The sequence below is a fragment of the Ceratotherium simum genome, chromosome 29, assembly GCF_057802395.1.
Source record: "Ceratotherium simum simum isolate JZ-2026a chromosome 29, ASM5780239v1, whole genome shotgun sequence".
Lineage (NCBI taxonomy): Eukaryota > Metazoa > Chordata > Mammalia > Perissodactyla > Rhinocerotidae > Ceratotherium > Ceratotherium simum.
Window position 1 is genome coordinate 30,337,262 of NC_141928.1, and position 9,184 is coordinate 30,346,445.

The 9,184-nt window shown below is 36.6% G+C and overlaps 1 protein-coding gene across 1 annotated transcript; it reads left to right on the forward strand.

Moving 5' to 3' along the window:
• Window positions 1-6,020: 6,020 nt before the first annotated feature.
• LOC101399544 (olfactory receptor 13C2) lies at window positions 6,021-6,981 on the forward strand. The gene has a single exon (XM_004423280.3). It carries the CDS (start codon window positions 6,021-6,023, stop codon window positions 6,975-6,977), a length of 957 nt encoding a protein of 318 aa, XP_004423337.3. The 3' UTR covers window positions 6,978-6,981.
• Window positions 6,982-9,184: the final 2,203 nt, after the last annotated feature.

Below are 9,184 nucleotides of genomic sequence, written 5' to 3' on the forward strand. Positions count from 1 at the left end.
CTATGAATCTCTATGAGAAAATGATTACTCACCAGTAGCTGCCTCTTTGGAGGTTCAGCTACTAGTGAAGAGTCATGAAGATTGGCTGCAAGTAGCAAAGCAAGATGAGAATATCTGTTGTTGCTGCAACCTAGACAGAGGGGCGACCTGTGGTTTGGAGGTAAGTTGCTGCAAAGGCAAGAGACAAATTTTTATCAGCTATAAGCAAGAGTTGGACTGATGGGTTAAAGGTGTCAAGTTTGAAAACAGGATGTTTTTCTCACTGAGGAGAGACTGATTATTGGAAATAGAATTTATAGTCTATTCGCTGAGTGTAGTAGGAAGAAAAAGGGCTATGAGACTAACAGAGCAGCTCTGCATGCAAAGACACTTGTGCAACAAACTGAAAGGAGTTTACTCTGCAGGTGTGAATTACTTTCTGTCAACGTGTAACTTTTTAGTGCAGTACCAAGTATTTGGATGTTCTGTCATCTGCTTTACCTAACTGAGGCTCACTACACAGTAGACAGTTGACTCTGTTTTGTAGTATAAAACTCTTAACAAACAAGTCTTTGCTGGTCCCCTAGCAACAACTCAGTTCCATTTGGTTCTGTCAACTGAGAACCAGATGAATTATGTGCCAGGTAGTGTGCTAGAGACTCTTTCTACAGAGGTAACATATGAGAAAGATTGATGACCAATTTGGATTTAAGGATAAAACCTGAACATAATCATTCCTTGTAATCTGAAAAACGTAATTTACCAAAGCAATGAATAGCCAGAAAGTGACCTGCTTGGGCATTATCCTAGTGTGTTTGCATGCAAAATGGGTGACTATTTTGAATATTTGCTTTCCTAATATTAGATTATAACTGTAAAAGTGAGTGACTTTTCATTTTCTTTTTCATGTTAAAAGGCTTGCTAAAAATGTTAAAATACCCTTAGTCAAAAAAAAGGTAGCCATGTATTTTAAGACAAAGTAATGCTGACACCTTTCTAAAACCCTAATTTTAAATGTAGTGAATTGAATCTTTTGGGAGATTTTCCTTTTTGCCACCTAATTTTCTGGCATCCAAAGGATTGGAGTGAGTGTGAGAAAATGTATTAGGATTTGCATGTAACATGAAAATAATTCCATTTATCAGAACACTGTGTGTGATCTGATTAAGCTTTTAAGCTACATGTACTTCACCTCATGGAAAGACAATCATGACTGGTTCAGAAATGTCAAAAGACTCTTAACAGAAGGAAGAAGCATAAAAGAGGGCATAAAGGAAACTACTAACAATGGGAACCGTTATTGTGTTAATTGAATCACATACACCATCTCATTTAATCTTATCAACAAAGGTATGGTATAGGTGCATCTTTATCTTCATTCTATAGGTGGGGAAGGTGATGATCAGGAACATGCCCAGGCCACCTAGTTAATAAGGGACAGAGATGACATTTGAACGAAGCCTACCGCCATGTCCTGTGGTCTTGATTATATTATAGAACATGATTGATAGAATATTGGGTAGCATGGAGGTAGCTCATGGAACAATGGTTTGGTTTTTACAGGTGTATGTATAACCTCCCTTATTCAATGAACTTCACATGTACCTAATGCCCTTTGGGATCTCAAGTGGTTTACACCCTAACCTAGAAGATCTGAAAAATTCTATAAAATGCAAATTTTATGTAAAGCTACAGAATGTTAAGACCTGGAGATAGAAAGAGTTTTTATTGTCGTTAGTGCCCTCCAGTGAATTCCTACTCCTAGTGACCCTGTGTACCACAAAGCAGAACCCTGCCTGGTCGTTTGTGCCATCCTCTCACCTTCTAGCACTATATCAGACAATGCTCTGCTGCTCTTCATAGGTTTTTCATGGTCAATTTTTTCAGAGGTGGGCGGTCAGTTCCTGCTTCCAAGACTGTCTTAGTCTGGGAGCTCTTCTGAAACCTGTCCACCATGAGTGACCCTGCTGGTATTTGAAATACTGGTGGCATAGCTTTCAGCATCACAACAACACTCAGCCACCACAGTATTACAACCAACAGGTGGGTGGTGGTGTTCCCTGACTGGGAAGCAAACCTGTGCCGAATCTTAACCACTAGGCCACCAAGGAGAAGATTAGAATAGGGAAATCAGGTTGGGTTTGGAGTGATCCAATTATGTCCTGAAATTGAGAAGATGGATCTGAGATTTAGAGCAAAGTACCTCATAAAGTTAGGTGGACAAGGGATTCTGAAGAGGGAAGGCTCTTTGGACTTGAGAATGGAACAAGAATAATAGTTAACATTTGTTGACTTGTAATATTGTTCTAGGAATTTTACTAGTTCATAAAAGCAGTAACACATTTAAGGGAAAGGAAATGATATGGTGTAGAAGGATAGACCCTTAACCAGGTCAAAGAACAGCTTACAGCTGGATAGTGGGACAGAAGATAGACATGGGCCTGGAAATCCTAATGATACCATGTGAAGTGTCTTGAGAATTGAGAATGTGACTATATTTAAAGTACTCACTAGTCTTCAGCAATTCCCATTTAGTGTGTGATACCAAATAAGTTAGTACAAGTTTCAAACATATGTGGTTGTGTCCTGTGGCAGTGGATGGTTTCATGTAGTGTTCCATTGGAAAAGTGAAAGGAGAAAGGTTGTGAATCTCACAGGCAAGAACTCTTTAGCTTAAATGTTATTTATTTTATGAATGGGTAACATATTCACAAGGTTCAAAATTTTTAAAAGGTGCTTAAGGATATACTGTAAACAGCCTATATTCCATTCCTGTTAATTAGTTATCCATTTCCTTTCTTGGAAATAACAAACTATTCTTGTTTATTTTTCTAAAGATATTCTACTTGGGAGCAAAAAGGTGTGTACACATATCCATACACACACATACATATATAATCTTCTTTACACAAATGTTAGTGTGCCATATAATCCATTCTGAACATTACTTTTCTTTTTTTATTTATTTATTTATTTATTTCCCCCCCAAAGCCCCACTAGATAGTTGTATGTCACAGCTGCACATCCTTCTAGTTGCTGTATGTGGGACGCAGCCTCAGCGTGGCCGGACAAGCAGTGCGTCGGTGCGCGCCCGGGATCTGAACCCAGGCTGCCGGTAGTGGAGTGCGCGCACTTAACCGCTAAGCCACGGGGCCGGCCCTGAACATTACTTTTCAACTGAATATTTCTTGAAGATCTTTCTATATCAATGCACAAAAAGCCCCTTATTCTTTTTAACAGCAGAATAGTATTCCATTATTTCTATGTCCCCTTCTCATGGAAGTTTAACTTGTTTTCACCTCTGCTATTACAAACAATACTTCAATGAATCAATTTGTAGGTAAATCGCTTTAAGGTGTTCTAGCATAACTGTGTGATAATTACCTAGAAGTAAACCTGTGGTCAGTTATATGTATGCATTTGTGATTTTGAAAAACATTGCCAAATCGTCCTCCACAGAGGATGTACCAATTTGTGTGTCCACTGAGAATGTATAGGAGTGCATGTCTCCTCATCCTTAGGAGGCAAGGTCATTAGAGAGGAAACCATGCCTTGTCCTTGTGAGCTATCAGTGCATAGCTACCTAAAGAAAGGTCACAGTGAGAGGTGTTAGGAAACTTCTCTGTTTGGAAATTCTCTAGAACTTTGGTCCCTGAGTTTTTTAAACACTCTTTTCAGCTAAGATATATATACATATATTTATGTGTATAAACTTTAAAGTACCAAATATAATGAAGAATGTCAATTAATAGTAACAATCACAATTCATGGATACATTGTGTGTTTATAACTGTTATACATTTTTGACTTACATACTTATATAAGCTATGTACTATACATATATTTGTTATATATAATATATAACTACATATTGTATATTATATATAATTATGTATATCATTTCCTTAGGGTATATTGTTAGATGTAGAATTTGTAGGTCAAAAGTCATGCACTTATATAAATAAATTAAAAGGAAGATATTTGATGATCTATAAGACTTCTGATAATATATTAGTCACATTCTCATCTGAGGAAAATTTTGCAAATATACCCTAACCAAACCAAATATAAAGTAAAATAAAGTCCTCAAGAGAATAAAAGAGAATGAGAAGAGAGAGATACCAATGGTGATCAATGAGTAGATATATACAGAGGAAGATAGATGGATAAATAAATAAAGACTGACTGTCCAAGTTTGTATAATGTAAGGGCCAAACAAGAACTCTCAGAAAGACATTGTACGGAAATTATCAACACTTCTGAATTATCTCAGTAACATGTGGGAATTTGCGGATGGTGTTAAAGATGGAGGAATAAAAGTATTCTTGTAGTTCTGCCTTCACTTAGTGTTTGAGGGATAATTTGGGAGTTTAGACAGCACTCTAGTGGAAAAAATAGTTAATCTTTATGAGCAAATGGTTGGGTCCTGTAAGTCAAGTTATAAGAGTAGAGAAAGAGAAGGTACCACTTTTGAAATGGAAAAACTGAGTAAAGTGTTCAAGTAAATGAAAACAAATAGTGAATGACAACTTAACCAGCAAAAACAAGGAAGTGGGAAAAAAGAAAATGCAGTAATGCAGAATAAGTCTTAGTAAAAATAAAATATATGGAAAGAAAAATTGAAGTACATTAATAATTATATTTTAAAGTGAATGGACCAAATACTCTCATAAAAGAAACTAAAAAATGTGCAATGAATAATCTATTCAAATGCTTTTTTTGGGGGGGAGAAGACCTATAATACAGGACCACCTCTTGTGACACTAATAAAGAAAAAACAATCAGTTAAGAATAGTTATGAAAAAGGAGATAGAACTACTCATATAAGGGAGACCACAGAATTATAAGAATTAAATGCAGCTCCATGACAACACATTTATTGTCATTCTATGAATAATTTCCTAGCAAAATATAAAGTATCAAAATCAACTGCTCTCAAATCGCCATGTAGAAATCTTGCTTCTTTCTGACCGATCAGATTTTTTGGTCTGATATTTCTTTTGACATGTTGGTACTGTCAATTAGATGACAAAGTATTGTAGCCTGTGAGCCAAGTTCTCTGCAAAATGAACAATTAAGAGCTTGTACTCTGCAGCCATATATCTTGGGCTTAAGTCTTGGCTCTACCACTTATTTAGCTACGTGACCTTGGCCTTAAGCACATTACTTAACTTTTCTGTGCCTTATTTTCCTCCTCTATATGATGAGGAAGATGACACTAATAATAACAGCAATTGCCTAATAGGGTTGCTCTTCAGACTAAATTAGGTAATGCACCAAAAAAACAATCAGTAAAGGATTGGTACAGAGTAAGAAATGTTAGTCATTATTTTGTCATTGATTTTACTCATTTACTCAACAAATATTTTTGAACCTCTATCTCTGCGTCCTCTCTATTTTAGATATTGGGCCTGTGGCAGTAAAGAAGAAAAAGATACCTGCCTATATAAAGTTTACATGCTACTGGGCAAGACCGATAATAAACATAACACAGCATAATTTAAAGGAGTGACAAGATTGTTGATCTGTTGTGTGGTGGTCTGTAGCCAACAAAAATGGTTTATTGATCAGTTATACATAATCCAATACCCATTTTTATTATAACCTCTGGTTAACATATGTGATGACAAATATGAGAAAAAGCTCAGGCTTCAGCAAGGAAGGCTTAGGTTTGAATCTTAGCTCTGGCTTTAGTCAAGGTTCCTTAAGATTTCTGCTTTGAAGTACTTATCTGTAAACTGTGGAGAATAATTCCTGTCTCCTAGAACTGGGATGAGATTAAATGAATTACATGGCTGTTATGTGTAGCTTAAAACCTGTCAGTTTCCTCTTCCCTTCCCTCTCTCCAGTCATACCTTCCCCCTCTACAATCCATTTTCTTTATTGCTTCCCTTCTTTCTTGGTTCCTTTCTTTTGTTATTTCTTTTCTCTGGGAGTGTATGGTACTTGTGCATTAGCACACAGTGGAAAGTAATCATAGTAGAATACATACTTTGTTTTAACATACGCTGATGTCTTACAGGTGAAAGAGAAACAGTAAAATGCAACGGGAAAACCAAACCATTCTGGTGGAATTTTTTCTGAAGGGGCTTTCCGGCTACCCAAGGCTTGAGCTGCTCTTTTCTGTGCTCATCTTAATAATGTATGTGGTCATCCTTCTGGGCAATGGCACCCTTATTTTAATCAGCATCTTGGACTCCCACCTTCACACCCCTATGTACTTCTTCCTGGGGAACCTCTCCGTCTTGGACATCTGCTACACCACCACCTCCATGCCCTCCACGCTGGTGAGCTTTCTCTCGGAAAAAAAGACCATCTCCTTCTCTGGCTGTGCAGTGCAGATGTTCCTCGGCTTGGCCATGGGGACAACAGAGTGTGTGCTCCTGGGCATGATGGCCTTTGACCGGTATGTGGCTATCTGCAACCCTCTGAGATATTCTGTCACCATGAGTAAGGATTCCTATGTGCCCATGGCAGCAGGGTCTTGGATCATAGGAGTTGTCAACTCTGCAGTACAAACTGTGTTTGTAGTACAGTTGCCTTTCTGTAGGAATAACGTCATCAATCATTTCTCCTGTGAAATTCTGGCTGTCATGAAATTGGCCTGTGCTGACCTCTCAAGAAATGAGTTCATCATGCTTGTGGCCACAACATTGTTCATATTGACACCACTGTTATTAATCATTATCTCTTACACATTAATCATTGTTAGCATTCTCAAAATTCACTCTTCTGAGGGGAGAAGCAAAGTCTTCTCTACCTGCTCAGCCCACCTGACTGTGGTGATAATATTCTATGGAACCATTCTCTTCATGTACATGAAGCCCAAGTCGAAAGAGACACTTAGTTCAGATGACAAGGATGCTACTGACAAACTTATATCCATGTTCTATGGGATTATTACTCCTATGGTGAATCCTTTAATCTACAGTCTTAGGAACAAGGATGTGAAGGAAGCAGTAAAACATCTAGTAAGAAGAAAAGTTTTTAACAAGTAAATGGGAAAGGGACAGGAAATGTTTATAATCACAATGTGGAAATCAATTAGGGAAACCAAAGAGTCAAATAGATATGTTCTTGCTGGTGTGTCAAATTTGTCCCTCAAAGCTCTCAAGTTCCAAAATATTCTGTTTTGGTACGTGCATAATGAAAGTAAATTAAAAAATTTCAGTGTTTTAGGAATCAATGATTGTAGTTTGTTGTCGTTGTTGAAGAGCTTGATTGTGAGGGCAAGTAGGGGGATAGTGTAATAGGAAGAGAGATTTCCAGACAGGAAAAGTTACACTAGTATTAAAACCTTTAAAAAAATGTTTTTGATAAAATTATTTCCAAAACTAATTTAACACTTCTTTACTTTCTTTACAAGACAGAATGAAACCTGCTTTCAGATTTTTAAAACAATTTAAATAGTGAATTTACAATACTGTAATTACTAAAATAATTTAGTTTGCCTAGAGTCTATTCACATATGTAATGCTAATTGTCCTCTGTCTAGGTAGTTAGATACTATTAAACTTTTTGGCTCTAGAATGGTATCATTTTTATAACTTTTTGTTCATCTCTACCTATGAGGCATTAAATCATTATTATTTTCTACTTTCAACATATCTACTTTGGCAGTCTTCTTTCCAAAGACCTTCTGAAACATGGATCTAACTACTTTGGACTTGGAACCAAATAATTGATTTTTAAATCTGTTTGAAAATTAAATGTAAACAACCTCTGAGTCAAATACCACTGATAAGGGTAGAGCAAAATTTTGTCCTCTGTCCCATTAGCTCTCCATCCATGAAGTCTGTTGCTGATCCAAGAGGAATCTGTTATTAGGGAATGCTGGATCTACCTATTAGATGGTTTTTAAATTTGATTTTTATATGGGATTTATATTTCTTTCTCTGTTATGGTAACCTTCAACTTTTTAAAATATTTACCATTATCATTTTGTTTCTTCTTGATCTGAATTTTACACTTCAAAATTTCATGATAGATTTTGTTTATTTTAATATTATGTCTCTTTTTTTTCTTTACCTGCTATCATATTAGCTTAAGATTTTTTTTATTTTAAACTTTATGTGGTTTAGCTTATGTTTCTTTTAGAATTTTAGAAAACATTAAGATATTAGGTTACTTTGTTCTATTCTTTTATTTCTGGTTGATTACTTTAGCTTTTTAGTGCTAATTAAAATCCCACATTATTTATAAATTTTTTATTTAGATTTTAAAATTTTCTTGGTTTTCTATTTTATCCTTTGAAAATTTTTTTATTCTTGTATTTACTTTTAACTGTAAAGTAGATATCCATTTTCCTTCTTAAAGTTCAAAAATGAGGCAGCAGGGAGCGTTATATAGAATACCATACCACAAAGGGAAGTTGAATGGCTCCTTTATTTCATTGCCCTTCTGATACCCAACCTGTTAATCTCAAGTTCGTGTGCCCGATGCCCAGCAAGCCAAACACTGAGACATCGGTGTTTGGAGCTGAGAAAGGTTTATTCGAATTGGCCACAAGGAGTAGGTGGGAGCCTGGGTTTGCTCAAATCCACCTCCTCAAGAACAGAAAGCAAAGGGGTTTTATAGAGCTAAGGGACTTGGCAGGAGGGGCTTCAGGGAAACAAAGGGGTCACTCCTGATAAGCCTCTGGGCTATCTGACTTCTGGGCTTCAACAGCTGCTGAGAGCTGGCCATCCGTCCAGTGATCACCACATCTGGTGATCACAACCTCCCCAAAGGCAGTCTCTTTCTCCTGCAAAACAAGCTCAGAAATCCTCGAGACCCCTGAGTCACCCCTCACGTTAAACAGGAAAAATAGCAAATTGGTTTAATATCTACAGTACCCCTCAGACACCCGGCTTCACCACTTCTTCTATCTCTGTCTCTTTGTAGCAATCTTTTAGCTCTGTTAGTAATCATTTTCTGAAAATGTTCCCCAAGAATTGAAAGAACCACAAGTTAATCTTCACCAGATTCTATATATAACTTAAAAAAAAAAAAGATCTAACTGACTTCCTCTTGGATTGGTGTGCTTTCTGAAAATATATGGAGGATAAAATGTTTTAAGATATGGTTTCTCGAATACAGTACAAAACTGTTAGATTGGATAAACTGAGCCAAAATTAGTCTCAAAACAGAAGCTGTCGGCATACCCAAGAAGGTCATGAAAGATTTAATTGACAAACCACAGTAGAGGTTTTGTCCAGGTTCACAG

What these genes read in the sequence shown, in the direction of transcription:
- LOC101399544 (XM_004423280.3), top strand. Translation starts at nt 6,021, where the DNA reads ATGCAACGGGAAAACCAAACCATTCTGGTGGAATTTTTTCTGAAGGGG.